Here is a 17,228-nt window from a genome sequence, read left to right as displayed (position 1 = left end):
GGCAACTTAAAAGGTCCAAGAGATCTGATATGATATATTAAAAAATAAAAAAAGCACCAAACTAGGACTCCATATTTGTCTCCACTACTAGATTATTAGCTCCTGATAGGCAGAAACTGAAGTTTTCTTTCTCTGTTTTGTTTTTGTTGTTTTTGAGACAGAGTCTCACTCTGTCATCCAGCCTGGAGTACAGTGGCATGATCTTGGCTCACTGCAACCTCCGCCTCCCAGGTTCAAGGGCTTCTCCTGCCCCAGCCTCCTGAGTAGCCGGGACAACAGGCAAGTGCCACCATGCCTGGCTAACTTTTGAATTTTTAGTAGAGACAGGCTTTTGCCATGTTGGCCAGGCTGGTCTCGAACTCCTGACCTCAAGTGATCCATGTGCCTTAGCCTTCCAAGGTGCTGGGATTACAGGTGTGAGCCACTGCAGTGGGTCTACATTGCACCAAATTGTATATGTTTACTGAACTGAGTGACTAGTTTTCACACATGGCATTTGTGGGGTGTGTGTGTGTGTGTGTGTGTTTGTGAGAGAGAGAGAGATAGGGTGTGGCTCTGCTGCCCAGTGTGGAGTGCAGTGGCACTAGCTCAGCTCACTGAAGCCTCAATCTCCTGGGCTCAAGTGATCCTCCCACCTCAGCCTGCAGAGTAGTTGAGACCACAGGTACATGTCACCACACCCGGCTACATTTTGAACTTTTGTGTGGAGACAGGGTTTTGTCATGTTGCCCAGGCTGGTCTGAACCTCTTGAGTGCAAGATATCCACCTGCCTTGGCCTTCCAAATTGCAGGGATTACGAATGTGAGACACCGTGCCTGGAGCTAATACCTCTATCCTATAGAGAAAACTAACTTTTTTTCTTTTTCTTTTTTCTTTTTTTTTTTTTTTTTTTTTTTTTGCGAAACCATAAATTCACTATTAGATAACTAGGAAGAAAATATATTCAGGTAGCTATATCTTTCCGTAAATATATCTTTCTTTACCTTATACCGTGTATCTTTCCATAATCCAAAAAGAAAAAAAAAAACTATCTTAGTGAACAAAACGTTTTTAAAAGTTAGTATTCTGAGGTACATTTTTATATCTAGGAAGTGAATTAACATGTTTAAGACACATAAAACCTAATAATTTTTAGCTTTTGACAAAAGTCAAACTCTCACAAGGATCCACAAATCCCTTGTCTCCAATCCTGAAACCCAAAAAGCTCTGGAAACCAAGTTTTGGGTTTTTTTTGTTGTTGTTGTTTTAGTAATTTATTTGACAGTCAAATGGATCTATCCTAAACTTATTTCTGAATGAGGCTATTTACTAGCATTTATTTATCCCATATGAACGATCATATGTCTTGCTGCAAAAATATTAATATATTTGATTATGCGGTGTTTTCCCTAAACTCCCTGGAATATTATAGAATATACAGTATATGACATTTGGTTTTACCCAAGTCCAGCAGACCACAGCAGACCTTGTCCTGATTGCTTGACAAAGTCTAGTGCTCCTTTCCAGCCTGAGGCCATGCCCTTGGCTCCAATCCAGTCTTTTCTTGAGTAGTAATTGAGGCTGCACGAACAGCTCAAAATGCCTATTATAATGTCATTTGGAGAACTAAATATGCTTTGTGATCATATTGAGTCAATGCTATCACCTTGATGGTCAATTACCCGTGGTTTAAGAAGGAACATCTCGGTTTTTTCAAAAGTACCTTTCTATTTTTATCACCGGACACTGGGCAGTTGAGGATGAGAATTAAGCCATTAGCTCGTAGCCTTGCAATGATATCTGCTCAATAAATATTTACCATTTAGCTGACGCACATCTTGGGCAGTATGTAAGAACTTCTCTTACATCAAGTGTCGGCAGCGACAGAGATGTGCGGACAAAAAGTAACCGGAGGCCTTATACTGGCTCAGCTCCAGGAATAAATCCATCATTACTGCATGGAACTGGCACACTCCCCGTGTATATCTCAAGGACCCCACCTTCTGGCCGGCAGGATCGTATCTAGGGATCTCAATTATAACTCGTAGAGAATAAGGGCGAGTTATTCTTGCAATAGCTCGCTAGAGGTGGTGGACCTGCCGATGCCCTAGGGCGGGACATTCCGGGCTTGGATAGTAAGACATTGTAAATAGACGCCAAAATGTTCCCACTAACGTTTCCCGAGAGCATTTCTTTAGAAGAAAAAAAACCGACACAAAATCGTCCCTCTCAAAATGCGTCTCTTTGGAACTGCAGTTAGAGAGTAAGACGTTCTGCCCGACCGCACCTACGTCGGGCGCGCGCCCTCACAGTCCGGGCACCACGCTGCTCCTGCGCAGGTCCTAGACTCCTCCCATCGGGAGACTCACTCTCTCCCTTCTCGGCTACTTCCGGCCCTCACAGAGCGCCCTCAACGCGCTTGCGCTGTTTTGATAGGCTTCTCAGGCAGAAGTAATCGGAGCGCTGCCTCTCTGGAACCGCCCCCGCCACCTCTTCGCCCCGCCTACGTGTTACCGCCCCTCCCGAAATCTCGCGATGGTAGGTGCGCGTCGGTATTTTGCGGGCAACTGGCTTTCGCAGCTGCTGTAAATTGCTGCTGCGGGAGAAACTGGAGCCGCTGTCGCCGGCGCGCCCTCCCTCCCCCACTGCGAAGAGCCACCGCCTCTTTCGCGCTCCTTTTACACCTATCACTGGGAGCGGTGGCAGCAAGTCTCTGGACCCACCGCCGCCTCTTCAGGCGGTCGCTCTACGGGTTATTCCCGAAGCCCGGCAACTGAGGGCGGCCCCCTTTCCTTAACAGTCTCCTCGCCACAGATCGTCCGCTCCCTCAGCCTCGCCCGGGACCCACTTCCCCAGTCTCGCCCGGGCGGAGGTCGACTAGGAGAAGACGAGAGTCACCCTTCCTCCAGGCGGCGCCGGCCCCCTCACCCGCGGGTGTGTCCTATAAATGGCGTCGGAGAGCGACACCGAGGAATTCTATGATGCCCCTGAAGATGTGCACCTAGGGGGCGGCTACCTCGTGGGGTAAGTAACCGCAGCTATGTCCAGGAAGCCGTACATCCCTAGCCCCCTGCATCTTCTGTGCCTTCCCCTTACACCCCTCCCAGGTCCCGCTGTGTCCGCCACCGCTGTTCCTCTCCGTCTCACTGGAGCACTTCAGAACCCAGACCTTGGGCTTCTTAGGGCGGGGTGACTCGGAGAAATGGGAGTCGCCCACCTCGGGCAGCCTCCAGGCAGTTTCCCTACTGAACGGTCCCAGAGTCTCTCTCAGAGCCCGTTTCTCGTCTGGTCCAGCCTTCTGTGAGGGGAAACAGCTTACATGCCTGAGAGCCAGAGATTTGTATCTGTGGGGTTCCGAGCTTACCTTTCAAACATCCGTTTTGGCCTCGGGGACCGTAGATTAAAGGAGCGCTAGCAGGAGAAATGTAACTTGTAGTTTTTTATTCTCCCCTTTACCGCTAACTTACCTATTCATTTCAGAGGCGGCTGTAACTCTCCCCTATTTGCCTTGCACACAGCGAAAAGGAGCGGGGGAAAGGTTGGGTATTTGCTTAAGAAAGTCCTCTAGCTGATGTACTCTAGATCAACAGTGTTTTATTAAAGTAACACCTTGCCGTGAGATAAAGGAGATCGAATACACGGTCCCTATCATTAGGAAGAATGCGGTTTAAAAGGATGGCCAGACAGAAATGTACACAACTGACTACAGAGGGACAAACAAGTGCTGAGTAATCTGGTGATTGGAAGGAGAGCCCCAGCTTCGTGTTCTTTATCTAATTCTGCAGGATGTTTTAGTGGTGATTAATATGGGTGATTCTGAATAGGAAGTACAGTAGTTGGAATGCTCGCTTGACTAGGACTTATATTTACTTACCCACTTCTCCACTTTTCAAAGTTGAAGTAGTGCTTTAAAACGATTTCACCGAACTCCCCTGCGAATGTTCGTGGAATTAGAGGCAGTTAAATATGTTTTCATGCTGTAAGAACTTGAAGATTGGTAAAATTTGTATGTTAGTATAAATGACCTAATATGATTACAGAAGTGAACTGGCTTCAATTCTCGAACTTACTCCGTGGGAGAAATGCCCCCTCTGATGCAAGTACAGTTAGCCGTGCATGCCAGAAGTCATTCTAAAAACTAATGTATGTTTATACACAATATACACCAAAAAGTTACAGTACAAAATCAGAAAGCAGTGTACGTTGGTAGATTTCAGATGTGTGTCTTTCCACCAACCTTTGGATTTTGGGGTGGCAGTGGCCAATCTTGAGATGGCACTGAATCTCCTTCAAGTTCAATATCTGAGACAAGTTTAGAGCTAGGTAGTAGAGGACAGGAAATACATTTGGGTTTTGAAATACATTAGATTTCTGTGAAGTTTAACTTTTTTTCTGTGTGGTTTTCCCTTCAAAGTAATGAACTAACAATTCAGATTAAATGAGAGACCAAGTCCTTTGGTACTTTTGTGTGTGTGTATTGGGGTGGGGGAGGGAAATAATCAGTTTACGAGATGATCAATTTACGAGATGATCAGTTTAAAACTACTCTGTGGATGTTGTTTCTTTCCATTGAATAAGTTTAACTTCAAAGCACACAAGTTATATCAGGACCTGTGTAAACTGTCTAGTCTAGTACCTGGGCACAGAGAAAGCATTCAAAATGTTCATGATCTTCTCCTTCCTTTCTTGGCATTGGCAAATTCGTTAACATTACACAGAGCTTACTTTGGGAGATACAGAACTTGGAGCTATTTTAACTTATCTAAACCAGATGAGTCATTTTGATAGAACTGATAGTCACTTCTCTCGTAAGGTAATATAGTTTCTCAAGCACTTTGATCCTCTGATATTAAGTGAAAACTAAAAAAGTTGCTTGGAACTCAGCTTTCTAATTTTATCTTTAACCTGCCCAATTACTAAGTGTGTTGAGCTCTGTGGGTAAAACTACTACAAAGGGTCAGTTTGTGGGTTTCGGAGTTCCTTACTGTATTATAGGATTGGAAAGAGAATAGACTAATCTGGAGAATTGCATCTGAAAAGAACTGGCAGGACTGAGAGGGCAATAAAAGGTTAGCATCATTTACATTTTCCTCTATCCTTTGTGGAAGGTTTTATCATTTGCATAAGACACTGTGAGCAGATCTGGCTGGGCAACTTAGAACCTAGAAATGTAGTGAGAAATCTTGATTTGTGGAAACAGATTGCCTTACTAGATATTGGTCGTCAGAAATATGTTTTGTTCCAGCCGGGCGCGGTGGCTCAAACCTGTAATCCCAGCACTTTGGGAGGCCGAGGCGGGTGGATCACGAGGTCAAGAGATCGAGACCAGCCTGGTCAACATGGTGAAACCCCGTCTCTACTAAAAATACAAAAAATTAGCTGGGCATGGTGGCGTGTGCCTGTAATCCCAGCTACTCGGGAGGCTGAGGCAGGAGAATTGCCTGAGCCCAGGAGGCGGAGGTTGCGGTGAGCCGAGATCGCGCCATTGCACTCCAGCCTGGGTAACAAGAGCGAAACTCCGTCTCAAAAAAAAAAAAAAAAAAAAAAAATGTTTCGTTCCTTGATATGACCTGGAGTGGCAAACCATACAATTTTTAAAGTTAATAGACTGAATTTGGTCACTTAGAAATGTTCCTTGCTGTTGTGTGTTTGGGAGTACACAGACTATGCCATCAAATTGTACTAAACTGAGTAGGCAGTGGAGATTTGTCTCATGTGTTGTTAATTAGTGCAATCCTAATACACAGTCCATTTCCTAAAATTAATTTATTTCTTGCATTTCCCTACAGTGTTCAGCTTTATTAATCTACTCTTTGAAAGCAAATTTAATATGTTAAAAATCAGCCCAGTTTTTTATAGCGAGTTTTGATTACAATACAGCCTACTGTATTGTAGATCATCTTCACTTGCCCAACTTTGCAATATATACCATATTTATAATGCTTTTTTTAGTTTATATTTTAGGTCAGGTTTTCTTTATTCTTTTTTTTTTTTTTTTTTTTTTTTTTGAGACGGAGTTTCACTCTTGTTACCCAGGCTGGAGTGCAATGGCGCAATCTTGGCTCACCGCAACCTCCGCTTCCTGGGTTCAGGCAATTCTCCTGCCTCAGCCTCCTGAGTAGCTGGGACTACAGGCACGCGCCACCATGCCCAGCTAATTTTTTGTATTTTTAGTAGAGAGACGGGGTTTCACCATGTTGACCAGGATGGTCTCTTGACCTTGTGATCCACCCACCTCGGCCTCCCAAAGTGCTGGGATTACAGGTGTGAGCCACTGTGCCCGGCATTTTTTTTTTTTTTTTTTTAAGACGGGGTCTTGAAAAAAAAGCCTGTTGCCCAAACTGGAGTGGTGGCGAGATCATGGCTTACTGCAGCCTCAAACTCCTAAGCTCAAGTTATCTTCCCACAGGTGCACACCACCCTGCTTAGAGAAAGGTTTTTTAGAGATAGGATCTTGCTGTATTGCCCAGACGGGTCTCAAACTCCTGGCTTCAAGTGATCCTCCCACCTCAGCCTCCCAGGGCACTGGGATTACTGTTAGGCATGAGCTATCTCGCCAGGCCCAGGTTTTCTCATTCTTCATTTTTATGTGTGAGGAACCTTAGACTCAGAGACGGTTAAGTGAATTGCCCTAGGAGACACCTTTCAAGTGGCAGAACTGGGATTTGAAACAAGCTCTTCAGACTCCTAGTCCAGTATTTTTGTTTTGTTTTGTTTTGTTTTTTTCCTGTGGAGGGTGATGAGGGGAGTGATAAAGAGGTAGAGAGAGATCCTCTCTTAGTGGATTCTGGAGTTAAATGCTTTAGGACCAAATTGCTGAATTGAACTGATACATGTTCTTTAAAACCAGCAACCCAAACTCTTTCTCTTGGTTAAGAAATTCCATTTTCTTTCAGGAAAGTGTATTTTTGTTTTGTCAGGAGTTTTGTAAGATCATAGCCTATTGTAGCTAGAAGGTTCATCTAGTTAAACTCCTTCATGTAATACGTTGTGAAAACTGAAGCCTAGAGAAAGAAAGGAACTTGTAAAAGCTGCCACAGCAAATTAATGGTGGAACTAGGTCTAGAACCCGGTTCAGTTTGACAGTCTGGCGTTCTTTCTGCTACCGGGCTGTCTTTTGATACAGCAGGAAAGAGAGGAGGAACTGTGTGTTATGCTAGAAAAGAGCCCTGGAGTGTGAGTCATTTTATTTCCTCATCTTTAAATTGAGGGATTACACTCCTGAGAACCCTTCTAACTCTAAATGTCTTTATAGCGAGGTTTAATAGTGTGCTTGTATTGATAAGCTTTTGTTCTTGGTAAATCTCTCCGTGATTTTTTTTTAACCTTATAGTTTAACTTAATGGTGTTTGGTACATAGTTCAAGACTCATAAATTTGAAATAAAGTATTTACTGGGCAAATTATATATGAGACGAATGCCCCTGCTAACTCATGTGGTTTATACTTACACATACTAAAGGCAGGCATCGAGAACATGTTGTAAAAATAAATGTAACATTTTCAGCACTCTTTATTTTTTTAGTGGCAGCCAAAATATTTTTGAGACCTTGGAAGAAGGCTAGAATCATAACACTTTTAGAGTAGGAAGGGATTGGAGATCATTTTAGCCCAGCCTTCCTTTTTAACTGAAAGTGAAATTTAGCATCTGAGAGGGGAGGTGACACATTGCTAATAGGGGCAGACTTGGAACTAGACCGCAGGTCTCTTGATTCCTCACTTATACCACCTCCATCTGCGGAAGGAGGGAAAGTATTGCTGAGTATTCCTGTCATAGTTTTCTGGCGCCTACATTATTAGCTGGGCTCTTAAGATGGTCTGCTTGACTGTTTCTTCATACCTTGTCTATCAGAGACCTTTAACTGTTCTAGGATCCTAACTTTCGCTCTCTAGTTTTCTCCATGTCAGGGTGAAAAACAATGGCAAAATAGCTTGTCTAAGAACAGTGATTATTTGTATTATTTCACTTTATTCTTAAGGATTTAGTTGCTATTAACTGCAATCTACCATATTCAGACTGGAATAGTGATAAAATCTTAAATCATGGGAACCCAGACCAAACTGTCCTGAAGAACTGTTAGGTCTGAAAAATAAAAAGGTATGTAGCTGCCTTTGTTGAAAACTCAGCCTCTCACTTTACTTAGGTGTCAGAAACATTTCTCTCTGAATTGAACATTGATACAAGTTTTAATTTAAAAAATAGCTGTGCTATTTTTATTTCTTTAGGAAAGTTTCCTTAAAAATGGCTGTTGATGAGTTGACATTTAATCATATATATTTGATCACAATTAAATTTGATTAATGAAGACTTTGTGGAGTGATAGAAATATATTTACAAATGCTGTTTTATCACACTCATGTAACATATTGAAGTGAGAAAAAAATCCCTCTGCATATTAATTAGTAAATTCAAGTTCTAAATTTAGTGACATCTAGCTGAGCACTGTGGCTTATACCTGTAATCTCAGCACTTTGGGAGGGTGAGGTGGGTGGATCACCTGAGGTCAGGAGTTTGAGATCAGCCTGGCCAACCCCATCTCTACTAAAAATACAAAAATTAGCCGAGCATGGTGGCATGCACCCATAGTCCCAACTACTCAGGAGGCTGAGGCAGGAGAATTGCTTGAATCCGGGAGTCGGAGGTTGCACTCCAGCCTGGGTGACAGAGCAAGACTCCATCTCAAAATAAATAAATAAACAAACTATATTTAGTGACATCCAACTGTCAATTGGTAACTCATGGGGGCAAGACAGTCCATAGTGGCATGGCATTTGGGGGCTCAATTTGAATCTGTATAAACTCCTGTAAATTAAAAACTTTATTCTGTTCTTGTGATAATCTACTTCATAAGATAGGGCAGATAATTTTTTTTTTTTTTTTTTTTTTTTTTTTTTTTTTGAGACAAGGTCTCACTCTGTCACCCAGGCTGGAGTACAGTGGTGTAATCTTGGCTCACTGCAGCCTCAGCCTCCCCAGGCTCAGGTGATCCTCCCAAGTAGCTGGGACCACCATGCCCCGCAAGTTGTGTGTGTGTGTATGTGTGTATGTGTATTTTGTAGAGTTGGGATTTCACCATGTTGCCCAGGCTAGTCTCAAACTCCTGGGCTCAACTGATCCACCCAACCTCAGCCTACCAAAGTGCAGAGATGACAGGTATGCACCATTGTGCCTGGCCCTTGATTTTTAAAAATATTAAAATCCTAAATAGCCGGGCGCGGTGGCTCAAGCCTGTAATCCCAGCACTTTGGGAGGCCGAGGCGGGTGGATCACGAGGTCGAGAGTTTGAGACCATCCTGGTCGACATGGTGAAACCCTGTCTCTACTAAAAATACAAAAAATCAGCTGGGCATGGTGGCGTGTGCCTGTAATCCCAGCTACTCAGGAGGCTGAGGCAGGAGAATTGCCTGAACCCAGGAGGCGGAGGTTGCGGTGAGCCGAGATCGCGTCATTGCACTCCAGCCTGGGTAACAAGAGCAAAACTCCGTCACAAAAAAAACTATTTCTATAGGTTTTAGAAATAATGTTTGGCCTTTAGATTAATTCGTTTGAATTTGAGAAAACTGTTTAGAAAATTAATAGCAAGTGTTATCTTTCTTTTGTAGCCCTTGAATAAACAGGAAGAGAACAGTAAAGACTAAATAGTTGTATGGGTCTTTATTTTTTAAAAGCCATATGCCTTTAATATTTTTTATATTTATTTTCTCTTAAAAACCTCAGAATTCATATGACTAAAATAGTTTTAAATTATAATATGTTTACCTGTTTTCCTTAAAATAAGGATTGGCTAGGTACAGAAGCTCACACCTGTAATCTCAGTGCCATGAGAGGCTGAGTTGGGAGGATCACTTGAAGCCAGGAGTTCAAGACCAGTCTCGTCAATGTAGCAAGACCTCATCTCTACAAAAAGTTTTTAAAAATTAGCTGGGCATGATGGTGCATGCCTGTAGTCCTAGCTTTTTGGGAGATTGAGGCAGGAGGATTGCTTGAGCCCAGGAGGTTGCAGTTGCGGTGAGCTGTGATCACGCCACTGCAGCCAGACTCTGTCTCTTTTAAAAAACAAAAATAATGGGCTGGGCATGGTTCCTTACACCTGTAATCCCAGCACTTTGGGAGGCCAAGGTGGGCAGATCATGAGGTCAGGAGCTTGAGACCATCCTGGCTAACACGGTGAAATCCCCGTTTCTACTAAAAATAACAAAAATTAGCTGGGCATGATAGCATGCACCTGTAGTCCCAGCTACTCAGGAGGCTGAGGCAGGAGAATCACTTGAACCTGGGAGGCGGAGGTTGCAGTGAGCCAAGATTGTGCCATTGCACTTCCAGCCTGGGTGACAGAGCGAGACTCCATCTCAAAAAATAAATAAATAAAATAAAATAAAGTAAAAAAACTATAGTTAAATTCTGATAATGCTTCAAGGAAATCTTTAATTGTACAAACAGACTTAAGAGCAGTTTCAGTTTCTCCACAGAGTCCTGATCTTTAAAATTTTTAAAAGGAGGGGAGGGGTCAGCTTTTTAACAAATCTGAGGATGAAATATACGATTTTTTTGAAACTTCTGAGGGAAAACTTGAATGGTATTTTCTAATAGATATCCCATGCAGAACAAGCCATACCTGTAACAAGCTATCTATACCTGTATAAAACCTACTTGTCCACTACTAATCATGATAGACTATTCCAGTACAAAACTCAGTGAACCATGGGCATTTTTATGAACCACAGGTCAAACTTTCTGGAGAACCAATAAGTAGTATGTAGTGCTGTGTGCAAATTCACTGTCTCAAAAGCAAGCATCCTGATTACTAAGCAAGCTCAAGAGAAGAGGTGGGAGTGTTCTTTCTGACATTGTTCTTGAACTGGTAAGAATAGATGTGGATGAACTTAATATCCATAGTCCTCTTTTCATTCTGTACTTGAAAGTCTTTATTGAAATTGGAAGACTGAGGGAATCATTTTTCTGGTTATTAGCAGTACTGTTAACAATTGAATATTTTTTAAAAATCTGTCCTTTAAAATATGCTTACCTACCCATACCAAACTAAAATGGCAGGTGGACTGAACATTTCCCTCAGCCCCAACTCCACCCCTTTCACTGCCTAGCTTACCCAATGTCATTAGTACAGAGGTTTCCTAGTATAACTACTTATTGTTCCTTAAAACTGAAAATGGTCAGTGATGGATGGAAGAGACATAAAGGCTGGGAACTTTTGGAAGGAGTGAGGCAAAAATTGTTTAAATTGTATATGGTGAACAAGTTGGTAAAGATTGTTTAGTGTTACGGGGGTGGGAGGGTTACTCATTGAATTAGTGAAAGATGGGTGAGCAGAATGAACAGGTAGCTTGATAAAACTAGTACCTTTGTGAGTGAAAGGAGGTAGGTTTGTCTGTATTTTGCAATGGGTATTTTATCTTTATTAGCTTGGGTTAAGATTAATGATTGAGATCAGTCCTTTTTCCTTTGGGAGACTACCATGCCTATTATGTCCCAGATCATAGCCCTCAGCTGTTGACTTTTAACCTTTGCCTTATTTCCCAGCATAGTCCACAGTTATGTGTAGCAGTGCACAGAAGGTTTAGTTGGGGAGATGGGTGGTAAGTAAGCATGCTCTATGGCAGCTACTACTCTTCACAGTTTCTTCTGTTTTTGAACTTCCTGATTCTATCCAATCTCCAGTCATGTCTAACCACACACAGGTACTAGTTCCTATAAGAGGAGGGCGGTAAGGGAGCTGAGGCAAGGAGAGTGCTTTGGATGTATAGGATCTTCATAACTTGGGGAGATCCTATATCCAGTAAATATTAAATGTTAACAGTGAAACCTTGGGAGGTGTTGCCAGTTATCCTGTATTCATATCAGTTCCTTGTTACCAACTTTTTTTGGGGGGGGAATGAATGTATTCACAGTAAGAAAGAAGTATTATAGTGCTACATGTTACATGCAAAGAATGATAATGGCATAATGCTAACTAATGGTGGGCATTTGTTTTCAAAGTTCTTTTACTCATGTTATTGCTTCTGATTATTCTGCAGTTTTATAAGATGGTCAGGACAGTTTTTGTGAGATAAGTAGGGCAATTGTTGACAGCTCAAGGTGGGTAAAGCACAGCCATCAAGAGGTGATGCTTTGCAAACTTGTGGTACTTAAATGAATGGTTTTTAATGGAGATGTAAAATGTTAGGTTCCTCCCTACTTTTGTTTTCTAAACTGTAAACATTGTGTGATTCACATTTTAAATGTGAATCGTTAGAATGGCAATGCCAACCCTACCATTTAGGTATGTATAATTTACTGTTTAAAACAATAAAAAGCAGTATTTTTATGCCCCTTATTTTAAGTTTTGACATAATTGATTACAGTATGGTAGCCAGGTCAGAAAATGACCTTGCTACTGAAAGAGCTGGAATCCTAGACACTGCTCACTGAATTTCAAAGGGTTATTTATGTTCTTTGATCCTAAGGGAAACCCCCTCAGGATGTGAGCCATTGCTGAGTTGGGCTTCAATGCCATGTGAAAAAGTCTTAATCCCGGATTTTTTTTCCCCACTATACTTGTTTTATAGATTGTTGGCAGTTGCTTAGTTAGGCCACAATACTGTGTTGTGTTTTGTTTTTATTTTGGTATAACTGATTCATTTTTTTTGGCCACAAGCCACTAACTAGATACACAATGTTTCTTTTTCCCTTTCCCTTCAAATGTGTTTTGTAGCAATCGCGAAGAGTGTAGTTATTAACATTTTTCCCCCCAATCAAACCTCTATTGGCTATCAAACTAATAGGAAAAATGCATTTCTGACAGCTGGGTGATTATAATTTTAAATCATTAGTAATTACTATTTAAGTTTTAAATAAGATTGAATAATTTTTAATAATAAATAGTAAAGGACTTAAACTTGGCCTACATAATGTTTTCTGTAGGTAAGCATTCTAGATAATTTAACATTTTTGTAGAATATATATATCAATTCATTGATAAATATTTCATAAAAGAATATAGAAGTAGAAATTCAAGTGCGTAAACCATAGAAATTAAATTTAGAAAATAAAGTACTTAATAGTAAATTTTACAGAAATATCTTTGAGTTTCAATTATTCATGATATTGCAGGAAAACATGAATAATTAAAAGTTACCAGTTACACCAAAATCTCAGTTCAGTCATTAGTTTATAACTTTCTTTCCCATCAAAACTTTTATCAGAGACAGTAACAGTAGGTTTTCTTTACTTTTCAAAAATAAATAGTTTGGTTTGAATTTTGTTCCTCTGCTCATCTTTGGTGATGAGCAGTATATTCAGAAGAAGAAAAATAAGGAATCTTGAAGTCTGAGTAATCAGTTCACTGGTAATAGAATTTTTCAATTTAAATTTTTTAAAAGGGGACTTCGGATAGGTACTTTAGAATGCTAATTTTTATTTGGAAGTTACTGACACTTACTTTTTAAAATTAGTACCCCACCAGGTATACTCATGCCTGTAATCCCAGCTACTCCAGATGCTGAGGCAGGAAGACTCCTTGAGACTATGCTGGCCAACATAGTGAGACCCTGTATCTAAAAATACTTTTTCAAACTTAGCCAGGGATGGTGGTGCTTGCCTGTAGTCTCAGATAGGTGAACATGGGGAGGGGGGATCACGTGAGCCCAGGAATTCAAGTATATAGTGAACCATAATCCCACCGCTGCATTCTAGCCTGGACAACAGGCTCTTTATTAAAACACGCACACACACACACACACACACACACACACACACACATTAGCACTCCATTTAATGTTTTAGGTAACTTATAAAATTAATATGGCCAAGCACGATGTATCATACCTGTAATCCCAGCACTTTGGGAGGCCGAGGCTGGTGGGTCACTTGAGGTCAGGAGTTTGAGATCAGCCTGGCCAACATGATGAAACTCTGTCTGTAATAAAAATACAAAAAGTTAACCGGGCGTGGTGGTACACAGGAGCTCCTCCAGCTACTCGGTAGGCCGAGGCAGGAGAATCACTTGAACCAGGGAGACAAGAGGTTGCAGTGAGCCAAGATCACACCACTACACTCCAGCCTGGGCGACAGAGTGAGACTCTGTCTCAAAACAACAAAAAAATCTTATTAGCACTTTAACTTGATAAAGCTTTTATAATACAGCCTGTAGCCCAACATTTTGTTTACTTTTTAGAATGTAACCGTGATCTAGCATGATTGCATTAGATATTGATTTCTCTAGGCAGACATAAATTTAGCTATCTGTTTCTGTCTCGATTTTACTGGAAATTACGTCAATAATAGATTTGACTTTTATTCTAACCTACTTTGACAAATTGGGACATTGTGATATAGCTGCCTTACCTTGGACTTACATTTATGAAATGGTTTGTGAACGTGTAGAATAGAATGTTTAAAGTTTGGAATTCTTGAGTAGGCCCAGGAAAATGGTTTTCTGTTTATGTCAGTAAATATATTGTCGAGCTGTTCTTTTTTTATTTTTTTACAGTCCAGAGGTCTTTTATATTTTTAACACCTATTATGCCATGAATTCATAGCGAGTAGGTTCCAGCAGCTCAGGCTCCTTCCCATTGGTTCTCACAAAGTGTGCTTCTTTGGGTGGAGCAGGCTGGTGCTTCAGTTCAACCCAGGTCCCTTTCTCTTCGGCTTCTTTCTTTTTCTGATCATTTTCTTTCGCGTGTTTCAGGAAGCTATTTCGGCTCTTAGAATGCTTGACGTGCTCAATACGCACATTAATTCTCTTGGCAAGAGTCTTGCCCTTAACTTCTTTACAACAATGCTAACAGCATGCTGGGTAACATTGTAGACTCTTCCAGTTTTGCATGTGAGACATTCCTTTTTGAACAGTACCCATTCCCTTGATGTCTACAATATCACCTTTCTCATAGATTCGCATATGTGTGGCCAAAGGAACAACTCCATGTTTTCTAAAAGGCCTAGAGAACATATATTGAAGGCCTCTCCTCTTTCCCTTTGTGTTTGTCATTTTGGCAAATTACTGGAAGATGGCAGTTCTGGCCGAAAGGCTGTCAAGCTGTTCTTTTAGGAATATGGCATAAAACTGCACTACATATATCATTTTTTAAAAATCACGTCATTTTAGATAAGATAATAGTTGTTTAAAGGTCCACTTGAAGTTTTGTAATTACCCTGTATGTGAACAGATGTATATTTCCTAACAAAGTTTTTTTTTATTTCATTGAAGTTCATTTATAAATATTCATTGAAGATCATTTGCAAATATTGCCACAAAACCTTTCAAAAGACATACGGCCATTATGCCAAATTTTCTATCTATTTCTATTAATATCATTGATAAAATAATTATTAGTTATTTTTAGATATTTTCTTCTATGCTTTCATAGTATTTAAAATTTAAATGTCCTTTCAAAAGGTAGTAAAAGTCATAATTCACATCTTGAAGATTCAGTTAATTTCCTATTAGATAATTGTCATAACTATATTCTCAGCTTTTTGTGAATGTTGTTAATAAACCAGTATTGCTTTGTTTTCAAGGAAATTTGAGTGGTTTCTATTTTCTGCTGCCTAGTTTACATAACATTTTGGGATATACTAGGAAAATCAGACTAATTTATGATTGCCTAGCACTTTTTTTCCTGCTGTTTTTAGACTTTTCAGGTTTAGTTGGGATTATCACTTTTGGTAGTCAACTTAAAATATTTGTAGTCATCTTAAAACAGGACGGTGAAAATGAGAGTGGTACTGTTACAAATGATTTGGATTTGAAAGGCCAGCAGATGATTTTTCTCTTAGTTGCCATTTCTTCAATTTGAGTAGTACTGTCTTTAGGTTGAAGGTGCTTATATACATTTCAACTCCAGTGTACAGTATTACATACCAAACTTAAAAAACTGTGCACTTAGAGCAAGATTTAAGAACAAAGCAAAACAGTCCTCTTCTTCTCTAAACTTGAAATGTTTTTAATTTTTGGTTCAACCTAGGGTTAATTGCTTTATTTGTTTTTATTTTTGGTTTTTGCTTCATTTTTTGTGTCATTTTTCTGCCTGGCCTCAGTGGGCCCAAGAAAGAGTGCTTGTTAAGTGTTTTCTGAGCACCAAACATATCTGATTCCCTGTTTAGACTTAGCAATTCAGTGTTGGTCTTAGTTTGTTATCAGATCTTACTGTTTCAACTTGCTGGGCTTTGGAAATCAAAACCCTTAAATTAGTTGCTTACTTTAATGACTGGCTAAGTCCTTATCTATGCTCATGCCCTGTTCACCTCAAGGACCTTAGAATCCTGGCACCTTCTCTGTACAGGCAAGCTATTCTTTGCTCTGCTTGGTTCAGTTCCTTGGTGCACTGCTTAAGCTCATCTTACTTTTATATTTTCCTTATAACAAAGCATAGAGGGGATAAAAACAAAATCAAGCTGTAGGGTAATGCCCTGGTGAACCTTTTGTAGTCACTTTCATGTAAGAAAAATGTTTCCCAAGCAACCAGCTTTATTCTAGCTGACTCACTCCATACTCCCTCCTTCCATGTCATTGCTCCTTTTTACCTCTTTAGGAATCTGTTAGGAATTTTGCAACCTGACAAAAGGCTTCTACAGAGCCAACCACCTTTTTTTTTCCCCCCTCAGGGCCTGAAAAAAAAGTGAGTCTTCTTACTGTTAGAAAAAGACAAAGAGAGCTTGTTAGTCAATTTTTTTCTGTATGTTCATTTGTTCTGGTATATTCTTTTCATTGAGTATAATGAAAAGACTGAAAATAATGGTAAGCATGAGATTGCTCTCGTATTTCATTTTTGTACTTTAGGAGGTGGTTCTTTGAGTTTCTAGTTGTTCAGTTGAATTTGAAGCAGATGGCAAATGAAGATTTAGTCTACACACTGATTCCTTCCTATTCGCAGAAGGGTTTGTGTGTTTTTAGATAATCTTCAGGTAAGGAATAGAGAAACCCCAAGCCCAAGAGGCAGAAGGATCTGTCTATAGCGAATAAGTGAGAAACTGGTATATGGTCTCTGGCTCTTTGAAACCACAGAAATTTAAAGTTCTTTTTAAAAAGCAGACTTGGCTGGGCACAATGTCTCGTGCTTGTAATCCCAGAACTTTGGGACGCCAAGGCAGGCAGATTTCTCAAGCCCAAGAGTTCGAAACCAACCTAGGCAATGTGGCAAAACACCATATCTTCCACCCCCCAAAAAACTTAGCCAGATATGGTGGCACACGCCTGTCGTCCCAGCTATTCTGGAGGCTGAGGTGGGAGGATCGCTTGAGCCTGAGGGGCGAA

At 40.6% G+C, this 17,228-nt stretch overlaps 1 protein-coding gene across 1 annotated transcript in view; it reads left to right on the top strand.

Moving 5' to 3' along the window:
* The first annotated feature begins 2,513 nt into the window (after positions 1 to 2,513).
* The window catches only part of WDR44 (WD repeat domain 44), a 94,724-nt gene continuing 80,009 nt past the window's right edge, over positions 2,514 to 17,228 (top strand). The window contains exon 1 of the mRNA XM_003931059.3: positions 2,514 to 3,004. Coding sequence (XP_003931108.1) covers positions 2,928 to 3,004 — 77 coding nt within the window. The 5' untranslated portion in view covers positions 2,514 to 2,927. The remainder of the gene's footprint in view (positions 3,005 to 17,228) is intronic.

The sequence above is a fragment of the Saimiri boliviensis genome, chromosome X (assembly GCF_048565385.1).
Source record: "Saimiri boliviensis isolate mSaiBol1 chromosome X, mSaiBol1.pri, whole genome shotgun sequence".
In the NCBI taxonomy this organism is placed as follows: domain Eukaryota; kingdom Metazoa; phylum Chordata; class Mammalia; order Primates; family Cebidae; genus Saimiri; species Saimiri boliviensis.
This window is presented reverse-complemented; position numbering and strand designations above follow the sequence as displayed.